The 15,021-nt window shown below is 48.5% G+C and overlaps 1 protein-coding gene across 3 annotated transcripts in view; it reads right to left on the reverse strand.

Moving 5' to 3' along the window:
* LOC101009767 (talin-2) overlaps window positions 1-15,021 on the reverse strand; it is a 253,027-nt gene that overhangs the window by 41,945 nt on the left and 196,061 nt on the right. For all 3 annotated transcript variants that reach the window (XM_031662566.1, XM_031662564.1, XM_031662565.1), the window contains 5 exons: window positions 10,253-10,399; window positions 6,760-6,926; window positions 5,665-5,848; window positions 2,602-2,727; window positions 2,327-2,443 (listed from right to left, as the gene is read on the reverse strand). In XM_031662566.1, the coding sequence (XP_031518426.1) occupies window positions 2,327-2,443; window positions 2,602-2,727; window positions 5,665-5,848; window positions 6,760-6,926; window positions 10,253-10,399 (741 nt within the window). The remainder of the gene's footprint in view (window positions 1-2,326; window positions 2,444-2,601; window positions 2,728-5,664; window positions 5,849-6,759; window positions 6,927-10,252; window positions 10,400-15,021) is intronic.

A 15,021-nucleotide genomic window follows, 5' to 3' on the forward strand; every position in this document is an offset into this window, starting at 1 on the left:
CTGATGAAAATAGACAAATGGGATTACATCAAGTTAAAAAGCTTTTGCACAGCAAAGAAACAATCAACCCACAGAACAGGAGAAAATAGTTGCAAACTACCCATCTGACAAGGGGTTAATAACTAGCCTGTGTAAGGAGCTCAAACAATTCTACAGGAAAAAAATCTAATAATCTGATCAAAAGATGGGCAAAAGGTCTCAACAGACCTTTCTCAAAAGAAGACATACAAATGGCAAACAGGCATATGAAAGGGTGCTCAACATCATTCATCATCAGAGAAATGCAAATCAAACTACAATGTGGTATCATTTCACCCCAGTTAAAATGGCTTATATCCAAAAGGCAGGCAATAACAAATGCTGGCAAGGATGTGGAGAAAAGGGAACCCTTGTACACTGTGGGTGGGAATGTAAATTAGTACAACGACTATGGAGAAGAGTTTGGAGATTCCTCAAAAAACTAAAATTAGAGCTACTTTATGATCCAGCTATCCTGCTCCTAGGTATACACCCAAAAGGAAGGAAATCAGTTTATTAAAGAGATATCTGCACTCCCATGTTTACTGCAGCACTATTCACAATAGCCAAGATTATATATATGAAATATATATGAAGTAAACTGCAATAAACATGCGAGTGCAGATATCTCTTCAATATTGTGTGTGTGTGTGTGTGTGTGTACCATTGTATATGTGTATCCATTCATCTGTTGATGGACACTTAGGTTGCTTCCAAATCTTGGCTACTGTGGTACACACACACAATGGAGTACTATTCAGTCATAGGAAAAAAAAAAAAATGAGATCCTGTCATTTGCAACAACATGGATGGAACTGGAGGTCATTATGTTAAGTGAAATAAGCCAGGCACAGAAAGACACACTTTGCATGTTCTCACTTATTTGTGACAGCAAAAATTAAAATAATTGAACACATGGAGATAGAGGGTAGAAGGATGGTTGCCAGAGGCTGAGAAGGGTAGTAGGGAGGTGGGAGGTTGCGGGTGGGAAAGTGGGGAGGGATAATGGGTACAAAAAATAGAAAGAATGAATAAGACCTAATATTTGATAGCACAGAGAGTAACTACAGTAATAAATAATTGTACATTTAAAAATAACTAAAAGAGTACAATTGGATTGTAGCACAAAGGATAAATGCTTGAGGTGATGGATACCCCAATTATCCTGATGTAATTATTATGCATTGCATGCCTGTTATCAAAATATCTCATGTAACTCCTAAGTATAAACACCTACTATGTACCCGCAAAAATTAAAAATAAACAAAAAACAAAAAAGGAGCTGTGTCTGGATTTTGGTAGCAAACACTCAGCCTGTGCAGCCAGGTGAGTGCCAGACAGTGGTACTTATGGCACCATCAGTTTTTCAGTTACTCCTGTATTTTTTAGTTTCTCCTTTAAAGCATGAACTGAGTGCAACATCAGTCAAGGCTAGATTCATTAACGATATGACAAGAAAGCCCAAGTTTGTCACCCAAACCCTGCGGAATTGCTCTACTATTGTTTCCAGTGCTCTAGGGTTGCCTTTGCAGGTGACCCTTTAAAGGTGCAGAACAACTGGCAGCAAAGGCAGGTATCCCTCTTCCCCCAAAAAGTTGAATCTGTGATCAGACCTCCTATCAAAAAGAAATCTGTTTGAAGCTACTCATTTTCGGCATATTTCTGTGTGTGGGGATTAGAATGAGCCAATCCACAACCATCGTGGGATCATAAGAACAGCAGGTATCATCCACATTGCAGTGACTCCAGAATGTCCTTAACTCTGCAATGCTGGAACAAGTCAGAACGAACAAGGTCAATTTCTCTTACGTCAGATGACTCCAACGGAAGGAAGCTGGATTTTAAAGGGAAGTGTCTCAGGTAAAGGCTTCCAGGCTTTTCCAATAGCAAACGGCAGACTTCCAATTCTGCATGTGTGCGGGTACCAAGAGCACTGTGCATCAAGAGAGGCTGTGCACTGTTCACAGGATTAATGCTCCAGGTAAGCGCAGTCATACTGACTTTCCCTTTTTCCAGGAATCGCTGACAATCCTTTGATTTTGTGCTATAATTTTAGTGGAACTAAACCTGAATAGTCCTAAGTGATACCTTTCAATTAACTCCTTGATTACAATTACACATCAATCCCAGCCAAACTCAGTGACACATGGGGTCTCAATTATATAAAACTACCAGCAGGCAGGTGAAGGGGCATTCTCAGTTCAGGTGTTTTAGGTAAAACCTCATTGGTAAAAAACCTCAAATGAGCCCTCACTTGGGTCAGCTGTGGGACTCTGGTACCCAAGGGAGGTAACTGCTGGCTCCTCACCGTAAGCTCCTGCTTTATGCATTCGATTGTGGCCTCAAGCGCTCTGGTGCCCCGGGTGGCCTCATCCTCCACCGCCTTTACAGTCTTGAGGAGGGAGGTGACATTAGTCACCATCACCTGCACAGGAAGAAAGAATGAACTCAGTAGTGCAGTGTCTCAGGTTCAGCCCCTACTCCTTTTACTTCTGGATCGCATGCTATGAGCAAAGACACCTCTCTTTCCTTTAAGTGAGAAGAGAACTCAGGTGCTCGTCCCCAGCCAGTGCCCCACTCTACCTTGGCGGCCCCCTTGAGCTGGTACATGGAAGGGTCGTCCGCTGGCTTGCTGGCAGCTCCCTTGGTAGCACTGATGAGATCGGAAAGGGCCTTGGCTACATCTTTGATGGCGTTGATCAAAACCACCTGAAAGAGAGCACCGGGCCCAGGTGAGCAGGCGCCAAGATGTCAGCTGCGGGCTTCACCAAGGCATGCAGCCTGAGGGCAGGTCAGGGCACAGGGAATGAGAAAGACAGTCTAAAGTCTGCAGCATGGCAGACCTCCTGGGAAGCCACCCTTGGCGATTCTGATACAGGACTCAGGACTTTGAAAAGCTGCCCAGGGGAGGCTGAAGCCGAGCCAGAACGGAGAAGTCAGGTGTAAACATGCAGCTTATGTAAAACCTCCTAGACAGCAACTTGGCAGATGAGCTGCCTCTGACAGCACGAAGGGCACCAGAGAGGCAACACCACTCACTCCTGACGGGCACCCTGAACACTGAGTAAAAATCCCCAGCTGACCCAGCCCTCAAGGCCCCACAGCAGCCCTGCCCAACTCTCTGGCTATGAGGGTGCTCTGCTGTAGGCACACAGGTCGGCCTGTCTTCTTCTCCATGGGAAATCTCAACTCATTCCTGTTGAGGGCCTTTGTTCGCTGTTCTAACTGGGCCTCAGCTCAAATGTCATGTCCTCAGAGGCTTTTCCCGATCCCTCAGCTAAGGGCCCATTCCCACAATTGCTGAAACTGTCAGGTTGCCGTTTTATTTACAGCACTTATCAGTAGGTGGAATTATTTTATCATTTATTCACTTATAAGTCATCTGTCTTCTCCCTCAACTTGAATGAAAGCTCCAGGAGGCTTAGCCTGGACTTCTGCTTTGTTTCACGCTTGTAACAGGGACGAGCACCCAGCAGGTGCTCAGTAAATACTTGTGGAATGAAGATGCAGGTATGTTCCCACATAAACCTGGATGTGATGCATTATCTGTGTTTGCTTTTCTAATTTCACAGAGACCACAGATCATCTTTTCGAAGTGCTGGATTTAGAGTGAAAAGTACCAGGTCTAGATGGGAATTACACAATACTGGGCATTGCACTGAAGTGTTCCCAGTCCAGTAGCTCCAGTAGCTCCATTAACTCCTATTTCTACAATAATAAAAACATTTTCCCTTTACTGAGGGCAGTGTTCAGGCGCTGAGCCAAGCACTCCACACACATTATCTCATTTACTCCTTGCCACCACCTTTTCAAGTGGGAACCACAATCCTTCTGTCCACACTCCCAGAGTCTACGAGTGGCACACTTGGGATTCAGAGTCTGGTGAGCATGAGGGCACGGTCTTAACCTCCACACTATGCCATGCCTGTGTGTGTGGCTCCGGCTCCTCATCCACAGTGAAATTAGCGTGCTAGCCCCATCTACCTCATTAAATCGTTTTGAAGATAAACTGGGATCTCCGATGTGAAAACATATTAAGGGTGCAGTGGCGTGATCTCGGCTCACTGCAACCTCTGCCTCCTGGGTTCAAGCGATTCTCCTGCTCAGCCTCCTGAGTAGCTGGGACTACGAGCGCCCGCCACCTGTAGCGGAGGCTTTTGTGAACGCATAGAATTCCAGAAGGCAGCCAATCTGAACTCTGATGTTATCAGACACCCACCAGAAAGGATGAAAAGGCAGCATAAGGAATGTTTCCTCTCGGAGCTCTGCTCCAATCATGGGTGTCAGGGAGGGAAGGGTTTTGCCGTGAGGGAACGAGCCGGTGTCCTCAAGTGAAGCCGCACAATCACTGCATCTCCTGGCGGCACTGAATGGCAGGGGGTTTCTAACCAGGTTTGTCCAGACAGACTAGTTTACTGAGAATGGTTTAAGGAGTGAAAACTGAAGTGCTTGGCATTTGATGGTTCTGGGAATAGAGAGAACAGAGTTTTTTGGTTTCATTTTTTAAGTTTTGCGCTCTGGGAACAGGCATCATCCATTTATTAATGACTTTTGTTGGCTGTTAGTTCAACAATAGGTGAACACATACTTGTTCAGTAGCCAGTAGCCACTGTGTGCCAGGAGCTGTGCTGGGTGTGCAGGTTTCAAAGATGAGCAAACTGTGGTGACTGTCCTTGAGGAGCAATGGTCTGGGAAGGGGACCAAGGAACAGGCAGGTGATCTCAATGAAATTGCCAAATATCAGAAGCAGAGGTCACAGAAGCACAGGGTCCTTCCCTAGCCTACCAGTTCTTCTCTCTCTTCCTTGAGAACCAAAGTTCTCACCTGGGCCATCTATAGGTGTTGTGTTCATTTCCCCACCCCTGTCTGGCTGCTGCGCCACCACTCCACACAAGCAGCTGGGGACACCAACATCCTCGATGGCACTCAGTGGTTACTGGAACGGGCCAATAACCTTCCCAGACTTCCCTTTCTTGACTGTCACTATCTCTGATGGGTTGAAACACTCCATCCTGGCAACACGACGCCTGCAGCTTTCCTCCCTGCAGCTGCTGCTGCTTCTCGGTCTCCTGCGCCACTTGCACGGTAATGTGGTCCGAAATGCTGGATTCCTCTGGGCTCTGCCCTGACCCCCTGGCTTTTCCTCTCATGTGGTTGCAGTCGCTATCTCTATGGCAACAGTCCCTGAACCCACAGCCCCGTGCCTGGGCAGGCTCAAAAGCACTCCCTAGTTCTACCTGCGTGTGGCTCCAGCACTTCTATCACCTCCATCTCCCTGCCCACACCAGCTCTCCCTTCAGGGAGCTCCTGTGCCCTGCTCTGGCTGCACAAGGAGCCGCCTTTCACTCCTCCCCCTCCCTCAGGCATGCTGTGCTCCAGCCTCCCCCAGGCCAGGCCAAGCCTTCCTTCTAGACTCTCCTCAAATCCCTCAGCTTGTCTCCATCCCCATGGCCACCACCACAGTCTGTGCCACTCTCTCGCTTGGATGACTGCCTCCTACCGGTTCCTCAAACCAGACATACTCGCACACACACTGTCTACTGTCTACTTCAAAAGTTCCTGTTCTGCCTTAGGCCGCTTCTGAGGCGTAGTGTGCAGCGTTCACGGGAAGACCAGGAGGACGCACTCCCCAGGCCCTGCTGGTACCTGGGTCTCGGGATCATCGGAGCCCAGGCTGGCTGCCCCCAGCTTGACCACTTCTGCGAGCTGGGTGATGGTGGCTGCTGAGGACTGGGCCGCCTGGGCCAGCTTGTCAGGAGTGGACGCAGCTCCTGACACGAGTAGTTTCGTGTCTTCCACCAAGGCCTTGGCTGTCTTGAGAATGTTCTCCCTGAGAGAGCCAGGAGGGGCAGGGGAGAGGGGGAGAGACAGAGGGCAAAGCTTGATTACTTCGAGAAGAAAAGAAATCCCGCACATGGGGCTTTTGTTAAAGGGCTTTGAAGAAGAGAAGTGCTATGTTACACCTCCCCTTACCAAGGGACTCTCATCTTTCACAAATGCAAAACTGGGGGGAGAAGAAGAAAGTCAACCAGTACTCATTCATATAGCCGACTGACATGAAAACTTCAGTGAAAGAGTCAGGCCCACTAACCCGGCTCCCTTCCCAAGCCCTATAGTTCAACGAAAGGTCAGCTGCTTTTCTGTGGTTCCCACTGTCCCTTAAAATACTTCACAGTCTCAGTGACTGTGAGGACATGTGGGCTGGGGCACCTCGTTCAGGATCAGAGGCTGGGGTTGCGAAGGGACAGCAGAGCTCTGGGAACTGCATTCCTAGCCCAGCCCTTGGATTGCAGAGGGGAAGAAAGGTGTTGGACATGTGGCGAGGTTTCAGTGGTCCCGAGCAGCAGATAGAGAGGCTCAGGGCAAGCTCAGCAGACAAGGTTTCCCAAAACAGGGTTTACGCGAAACAGGCCTGCCCCCGCCATTCCCAATCCTGCTGGGGTTGGCCAGCAGTTCGAGGAACAGCTCTCTGGCTCAGAATGTGGCAGGTCTAAAAGCAGTCCTTCGCTGTAGCAGGCTGGATTTAAGGCTGTCAAAGGCAAAGCTCGAACCACGACACTGTGTTTACAGTTGGCAAAGGGGGCTTATTCTGATTACATGGTTCACTTTTCCAACTTGTGCATCTTGTTGAAATCAAAACAGATAACTACGTTTCTGGCTCCCAGGTGGCGTCTCCAAGTCGATCATGAGTTTCAGGGGCAGGCCAGCCTGAACCTCTCTCCGTCCAGGACCCCCACGTACCTGTGGTCTGCGAAGGTCTCACTGTTCTCTGCATTTAGCGTCCCCGCTGTTGCAAACATAATGGTGGTGTCCAGGTCGGCAATGATCCCAGACACAGCGGTGGCAGCTGTAATGCATGCCTGGGTTCCTTTGTTCCCGGCCTGCAGAGCTGAGAGCACCAAGGAGACCTGTAGGCAGAAAGGGAATGTGAGGGGAGCTGGGAAATGGAGAGAACAGGACCTAAAAGCAGATTCTGAAAATACTGAATTATCTCCTAGGAGATGATGTGGCTTAGGGGTTATAGGCACATGTCTGGAGTCAACGGCCTTGGTCTGAATACCAGCTTTGCCATTTAAAGGCCATGTGACCTTAGGCAAAGCTGCTTTACCTCTCCAAACCTCAGTTTCCTCCTCTGTAAAATGGGGCCATTATTTCTGCCCTATTAGGGCTGACAGGATTAAGTAGGAAGAAAAATATGTGTAAAGTGTCTAGCAAGGCATTTGGCATACAGTAAGTGCTCAGCAGAGGGCAGATGCTGTTTATTCAATTACTACTATGTTTCTGAAACCACAGAATGGGATAAAGGATTAGGCTCCTGTGAAAGGTGTGGCAATTACATCCCCTTTTATTAGGTTTTCAGTAGGAATAGGCCACTGCCACCACTCATCGCTCCTTCACTGGGATGGAAATTCTCCAGAATGGAGTTCAGAAGGGCTGGAGTCTAGAGGGGATCTCGACCTCTAGCCCTCCTGCGAGCCATCATCCACCCCTGAACCATCATTTCAGTGCCCTGAGGGCCCAGCAAGTTCACTCGGGTGTCTTCCATGTCAGAAATCCTGTGCTGTCACCCTCACCCACCACATACACCCTCACTGCTCCAAGATTCTTTCCTATGACATAAACCTGACCACGCTAAGACCCTGCTTACAAGTCTCCCCTGGCTGAACTCCCTTTCTGGTCATGTGTCTGCTTCACCCGGCTCTCACCACATCCACCAGCTCCTGACTTTCCCAAACACTCCCACCTCTCCACCCTGGGTCCGCGCTCTGCCTGCGATGCCTCCTGCTCCTCTCCCTGAGCCACCAAACTACTTGGCCTGCAAGACACCAAAGTGAAGAAAGAAGGAAAAGCCACCAAACACAGATGTATCATCCTGTGCCTCAAGCAGCCTGCAAAACAGCTGGGCCCTGGACACCTCCCCCTGCTCTCCTCTTCCAGAGACAGTCCAGCCTCCTGGGATCCCACAGCACACGGTTCTTGCCCTCTGGATGGCCCACTGCACCCAATGTAAATTGCATGTGTCAGGCTAGTGGCTGGAGGCTCGTTGAGTCCAGGAGCCCTCGTATTAATCTGTGTGTGCACACACCCGCTACCCTTGACTACGACCCAAAGAAGAATCTGACAATGTTTCGTACATATATTTCTTAAAACATGCTGACCAGGGCAGGGGAGTCACTGTGTCACTGTGCCAGCAAGAGGCATGGAGTATGAGACACTCTGTCCCCAGTGCTGCTTAGATCTCAGCAGAGGCTGTGGACACAGTCTGGCAGGAGAGGCACAGGGACCATTTCCTGGGTACCTACCACATTCTGAGACCAGCCCACAAGGAATTGTTTCTCTTCCTCATCTGCCTTTCTTTTAAATGCTACTAGGTCCTACCAGGAAAAGACAAGTCAGACTGGCATAGAGCTGGCCTGGAAATGAGGTATCCAGGTTCTGGAAAGCCCCTCAGAAGATGCATGACAAAGGCCAAGACAAGTATCATGGGAAGCCTGAAGGGGTGTGTGTGTTTGTGGGAGACGTTCTTAGCCAGGGTGAAAGAAAAAGAGCCCAGAAATAGCAACCCACCCTCTGTGAAGGGTGTGCCAGCCGGCAGGTGTTTACTGAGTATCTGCTAGTCACTAGGGGCTGAGGACACAAAGGCAGACACGTCGTGGCTGTGTGTGGGTGCACAATACACACCATCAAGGCATATAACAAGACACAAAGCATAGAGGACAGGGACTCACAGCAAGAAATGGTCAAAAGGCCAGTTGCTAGGAATGGGCCACCTCCTCCCCTTTGGTGCTCCCTCCAGGTATCCCAAATCAGGGACCCGCAGCCGGGAGAGGGAGCAGGGCCCAGGCCAGCTCAGGAAGATCAAGCTGCTTGGCCATGCCTGCAAACACTATGCAGCTTGGACCCCTCTCCTCCCTTCCTGATGCTCCCGCTACAAGGCCTTTTATGGGGGAATTTGGCAAGAGTAACTTCAATAACAAGAAAGGGCTTTGAAAGGCAGGCAAATGCCTTCCTCCAGCTGAGAGATTTATTTCCTCGTCTGTGGAGTCCCAGGAGGCTGGACAGCCCTGTGGGCTACGGGAGAAGGCCAGACTGTGGCTTGGCCTCAGGGAGGGCCACGGACAGAGCAGTCTCTGTGGCAGCACCTTCCAGCTGAGGGTCCTCCCTGCCCGCCCCTCAAGTCGGTTGCCAAGTTTCTAAACAGGACAGAGCTCTATGTCCTACGAACCAGAGTGAAGGGAAGGGGAAAAGCTATCAAGCCTGGATGCTTTATCCTGTACCTCAAGCAGCCTGCAAAACAGCTGACCTGAAAAATGATTCTGAGACAAAAAGCAAAGCAAAAGACTCGCATACTGGGGGAGAATAAAAGAGCTACTTGGGAATGAAGAAACACTCAAAGTACGGCATGGTTAACTGGGGAAAACTGCCTGGGGAACAAGAAGTTTGGAGGAAAGTTTCGAGAAAACAGTCGCTAGATTTATTAAATGTGTGAGTATGTGTCTGGTACTGCACCAGGCACTTTTACACATATCAGCACAGTACATCTTTGCAGTTCTCTGAGTCAGACATTATATATTTTAATCCTCATTTTACAGATGAGGAAATCGAGCTGTGGAAAGGTGAAGTACCTTAGCTAAGATCTTAGAGCCTTGTTCACTACCCCATGGGAATCTCTCTACAAACAAGTGTCTTTCCAGTTAGAAAACTGAGGGCAAGTTTCTGCTTCTCCACAAAGGTACACGCCACTGCCCCATGTGGCCTAACCCACCCCTACTTCACTGTCTCCTCTGTAAATGAGAGGTTACACCAAAGGGATTTTCGCTCCTCCTGACTCAGCCCTCAGCACTCAGGAGCCTCCTTGAGAAGAAAGATGGTGTCAACAGGGGTTGCAGGAAAGGGCTCTGGCTCCAGGCCTCCCCCAACCAGGGCTCCTGGCTGCTGATGGGGACTTTGATACAATCTGCCCACGGGAAAGCCCTACAAGAATGGGGAGTGCCAGGGCCTGACCTTCATGGGAGAGACCCTCTAAGTCCTCAAATTCTCTGGGCCTATGATCACCCCAGCTTCCTGACGCGCCCCATTCCTGGGAGAATCTGAGCGGTGGGGAAGATCGGGGTGAGACAGCTGAGTCAGCTGGGTTCATTTTCGCTTAGTTTCCTGCTTTTGTCCTTGATTACGCGGATCACTGAGAGCCAGCACAGGTTCCTGTGGCTCTAAACCGAGGGCCGCTCCTTACCTTCTCCGTGACGGCGCGGGCGCACTCGATCAGCTCCCTCTTGGTGTAGCTGTCTGTGGGGCAGACCTGGAGGGCCCCTGCCTTCTGCACCAGGAAGATACAGCCGTGGCCCAGGTCCTGCACACGAGTGCGAATCTGGAATCCGATCTGCAGAGGCAAGCCCAGGATGGGGAAGGAGAAGCGTGATGGACCCTGCCATCGAGGCCTTCCCTATGTGGAAAATTTCTCCTACGTCCTATGGGAGCCTGGCTAGGAAAATTCCACTCCTATTACGAGTCTGTGTTTGGTGAAGTATGGAATTTGGTTGATTTTGCTTCCCTTTTTAGAGACTGTAAAATGCCCAGTCTCTACCTAACAAGCCCGTATCTTGCGGTCCTAGTGTAATACCCTCCTTGATACGTATCTTTCCTGGTTTATGGCTTATCTGCTCCTCCAGCCACCTGGTAAGAATGTTAATTAGATGAACTTTGTGGGATAATTCTGTTATTCATTCAACAAGCATTTACTGAGCCCCTATTGTGTGTCAAGGCCTCTTCTAAGCAGGTAATGTGTTTAATTTCTTTTATTCTTCACAATAGCTCTAGAGGGTAATCAGAGGTTCAAAATGTGGTTTCCGTATTAAGCATATTTTGAAGTGTTCAGATTCTTGCAAAATTGGTATGTTTACCAACCAGAGCACCCCCTACCCCAGCTGTATCCCATGGGGACAGCGACCATACTGAGCCCAGACTTCCTATCAGGCTAGGTTTGAGGTTTCCTTTAAAAGGTACATTTTTAGAGCTAAAAGCTCAGCAGACACACATTCTTTTAATAACTCCTGGGTTGTGTGATTATAAAAGGTACTTTGCCTAAGAGAGGCCAAACGGGCTCCGCTGTGGATTAGCTGCCAGCTGTCTCCTTTAAGGTGTAATAAATTCCACTTCCACCTCCCCGAAGTTTGCATTCCTCCGGCCCTGTTTCACATCAAATTTCATTTTGGTCTGATCAATACAGCTGCCATCAATCATCTGCCTTCCAGCCCAGGCAGGCAACTCAAACCAAACCAAAACAAAACTTTAAGCATGGGTCACTGTCATTTTCAAGAATCTACAATAGCTAGAAACTGCGGCTCTTATTTTTCTAGCATCTATCAGGAATAGTTACGAAAAGATCTCAGGTATTGTGAGTAAAACCTGGGAGACTTTTGGCCCCCTGGATGCTATCTTCCAATAGCGTCTCATTAGCCACAGTTAAAGGAAGGATGACTTTGGAGAATGAGGGGTGCTGCAATTGTTATTTCTGCTATTATTGAAACACTGTTTTTAGGGAAAGAACTCTTCCTCTAAACCCCTTAAAGGCCCAAAGAACTAAATCCATTTAGTAGAATATTCTCGTAATCGACAAAGTTGAGCTTCTGCTCCTTTAGGTGTCTTCTATACACTTTCTTCTCTTTTTTTATGATAGAGTCTTTTTCTGTCACCTGGGCTGGAGTGCAGTGGTGTGGTCTCGGCTCACCGCAATCTCCGCCCTCCCGGTTCAAGCAATTCTCCTGCCTCAGCCTCCTGAGTAGCTGGGATTACAGGCGGCCACCACAACGCCCGGATAAATTTTTGTATTTTTTTAAAGCAGAGACAGGGTTTCACCATGTTGGCCAGGCTGGTCTCGAACTCCTGAACTCAAGTGATCCGCCTGCCTTGGCCTCCCAAAGTGCTGGGATTACAGGCATGAGCCACCGTGCCCAGCCAAGTTTCTGCTCTTTTGGGTGCTTTTTATACACTTCTATACACCTTTGTACACCGGTGCCACAGACGCTTCATAATTAGGCAGGGCTGTCTTGTTGACTACCTCCACGCAGAATACAACAGCAGCAGCACCTCTGGATTGCACAACACAGCAGCTCTGCAAACAGATCTGGGGAACGGTGTAGTAGTAAGGCTGCCGCTGAGGCGGGAAAAACACTCCAGCCCACACAGATGTAATGTCATTTAAATATACGTGTTTGCTGGACATGTTTGTTGGTTTGAAAATAATGTTAAGCTGAAGCAGGGGTATACCCCATTAAAGTTTCAAACAATCTGGCTCTTGAAGTGCTCCAGATCCATCGAGTTAAAACCAGAGTAAGATAATCTAGAGACAAGGGCTCTGAGGTCAGTGATGACCACAGATCTTTAAAGGCTGAAGTGCTGCTGGAAAAGTCAGGTAAGAAGGAAATGGAGTTAGAAACATTTATAGAATTTCAAGGGAAAAAAGATCTTACCAGGTCAACCTTCCCATTTTATAGACAAAGAGATGGAGGCCCAGAGAAGTGATGTGATTTGCCTAAGATCACACAGCTGGTCCCTGGCAAAACTAGGTGAGAATCCAGCTCTTTAATCCTAAGCACATTGCTCTACTTGGTAGATCAGTGTTTTTCTAACTTCTTTGATTTTTCTACGTAGCAGCAGAACCCTTCCTCTCCCAATCCAAATTAAATCTCTTGTGGATCTCAGTATGTCAAATGGATAGCAGTAATGGGTTATTAGTATGCTCTTCCTTTATGAGTTAAAATGTGTATCTTTGACCCAATAAAAAGCCAAAAATGAGACTGAGTGAACCAAAGTGTTACAGATAAGGTTATGAAGGCTAGTTACAGCCTCAGCCACCAAATTATTTCTGTGTTTTGCTTTGGCGATACAGTGTTGAGAAGATCCTGTTACATGCATAAAGAAAGCAAAGGAGAGCAGTTTCCTCTCCATTCTTGACCACTGCAGCCAAGGCAGGAGCAGCAGCAGCCTGAAGATCAGCACAAAACTACCCAGCAGCCTGAAGCAAAGCACCGGTGGCCCCCACCGGGTTCCCATTTGGTCTAGACCACACTCAAAAGCTCCTTTCTGCCACCCACATGAGTGAAAGGTTGAGAGCAAGGGTGGGTTTTCCTAGCAGTTTCAACAATAGTTACATTAAGCTTAAAAAGTAACACTAGGGGCAAACATGCAGAACCTCCTCCATGGGTTTTGAAGAACATGGCTTGAAACCACGCTGCTAGAAGAGACCTAGGCTCTCAAACTTCTCTGTGCATTCCTCCTGCTCCTGTGCAGAGTCTAGCCTGAGCTTTCTATCTGCAAAATGCAAGGCACCGGGATGAACACCTGTATCTTAAATCCCGTTGAGAGTGGGAGGGAGGGAGGACCCGCTCTTGAGCTGTCTTGAACCTGAACCCTATAGGATGACATGATCCATGGTGGGCTACATCCTCAACAACACTTTTGTGGTCCCTTAGCACCACCCCCCACCAAAGGCTACGCTCTAAAAACACACCCTAGCGCCCTGCTGTCCGGCCCCTTTCTTGGAGGTGACACGAGGCATGTAGCAAGTGAGCCCGTATATGGTCCATGGTGCAGCTGGCTCAGTGGTCATCAGAAATAAAATTCTAGTTAAGAAGCTCCAAGGAAGGCCAGCACCAGAAAACATGAGGATGAAAATAAGTGAGGCAACAGTTGCAAAGGCCTTTGGTGTTCTCAGTCAACCCAGGGCTTTGCCTCCACATTCAGGGCTGTGCCAAGTCACGCAATTGTCATCTAGGTACCTGGAGACCCCCTTGAGGCTCAGCCTCACAGGTGTATGTGTGTCTGCACAATTCTATTTGGACAGCACACAGGAGGGATGTAGTGTTATCAAGGACAAGCTGAAATAGGCTTCACCCACTGATGTTCATGGGCCAGGAGGGCTGAATCTAAGAGGAAGGACAGGACCTCAGGATTCCCTGCCAGCCCTGTTCTCAACCTTTCACCCCCGTGGGCAGCAGAAAGGACTAAGGACCTTGCTTCCAGCTCTGCCTTCTCCTTGGGAACCTGACACTCTTAACCTTCAGGGGCCTTTGTTCCTTCCCGTGACACAGGACAGAAGCTATGTCCCACTCCAGGGGCTGATGGGATGAACAAATGAACAGGTACATGTGGAAAATCTCAAAAAGATGAAAGCCATATGAATGCATGCTGCTGGAAAAGGAGGCAGACTGGTGCAGAGAGGTAGCCAGGGTTGTGATTCCCGGCTAACCTGGGTTTGAATCCTGGCTACTCCACATATTTACTTGTTAACTTATTTACTTACTTGGAATATTCGCTTATTCCAAAGTTATTTAAAGTGGCTCACATACTAGCGACCGTAGTTGTGTGGTCTTGGGCAGTTTAACTGAGCTCCCTGAGCCTGGTTTTGCTTATCTGTGAAATGGGGAAGAACAAAAGATTATCTCACTGCAGTTGTGAGGGGAAACAGGATTGGGCCCATCACAGCATCCGATATGCGGTAGCACTTGATAAATAATAACTCTTACTATTACTTTGCAGAGGCACGTGAAATAGCTAGGACACTTAAATGAAAGAGGACAACAGAATCAACAGTCCACTGGCAATTTTCTAGAACATTTTGTTTTACTGGGGGAACATCCTTGAAAGGAAATCCTTTTTTTTTTTTTTAGATGGAGTTTCGCTCTTTTTGCTCAGGCTGGAGTGCAATGGTACGATCTTGGCTCACTGCAACCTCCACGACCTGGGTTCAAGCAATTCTCCTGCCTCAGTCTCCCGAGTAGCTGAGATTACAGGCACCCGTCACCATGCCCGGCTTATTTTTGTATTTGTAGTAGAGATGGGGTTTCGCCATGTTGTCCAGGCTGGTCTCGAACTCCTGGCCTCAAGTGATCCACACATCTCGGCCTCCCAAAGTGTTGGGATTACAGGTGTGAGCCACAGAGGAAATTCATTCTGTATCCAAAAAGATAAGAGATTTAGACTGGGCGCAGTGGCTCAAGCCTG

This window comes from Papio anubis, unplaced genomic scaffold (assembly GCF_008728515.1).
Source record: "Papio anubis isolate 15944 unplaced genomic scaffold, Panubis1.0 scaffold75, whole genome shotgun sequence".
NCBI lineage: Eukaryota > Metazoa > Chordata > Mammalia > Primates > Cercopithecidae > Papio > Papio anubis.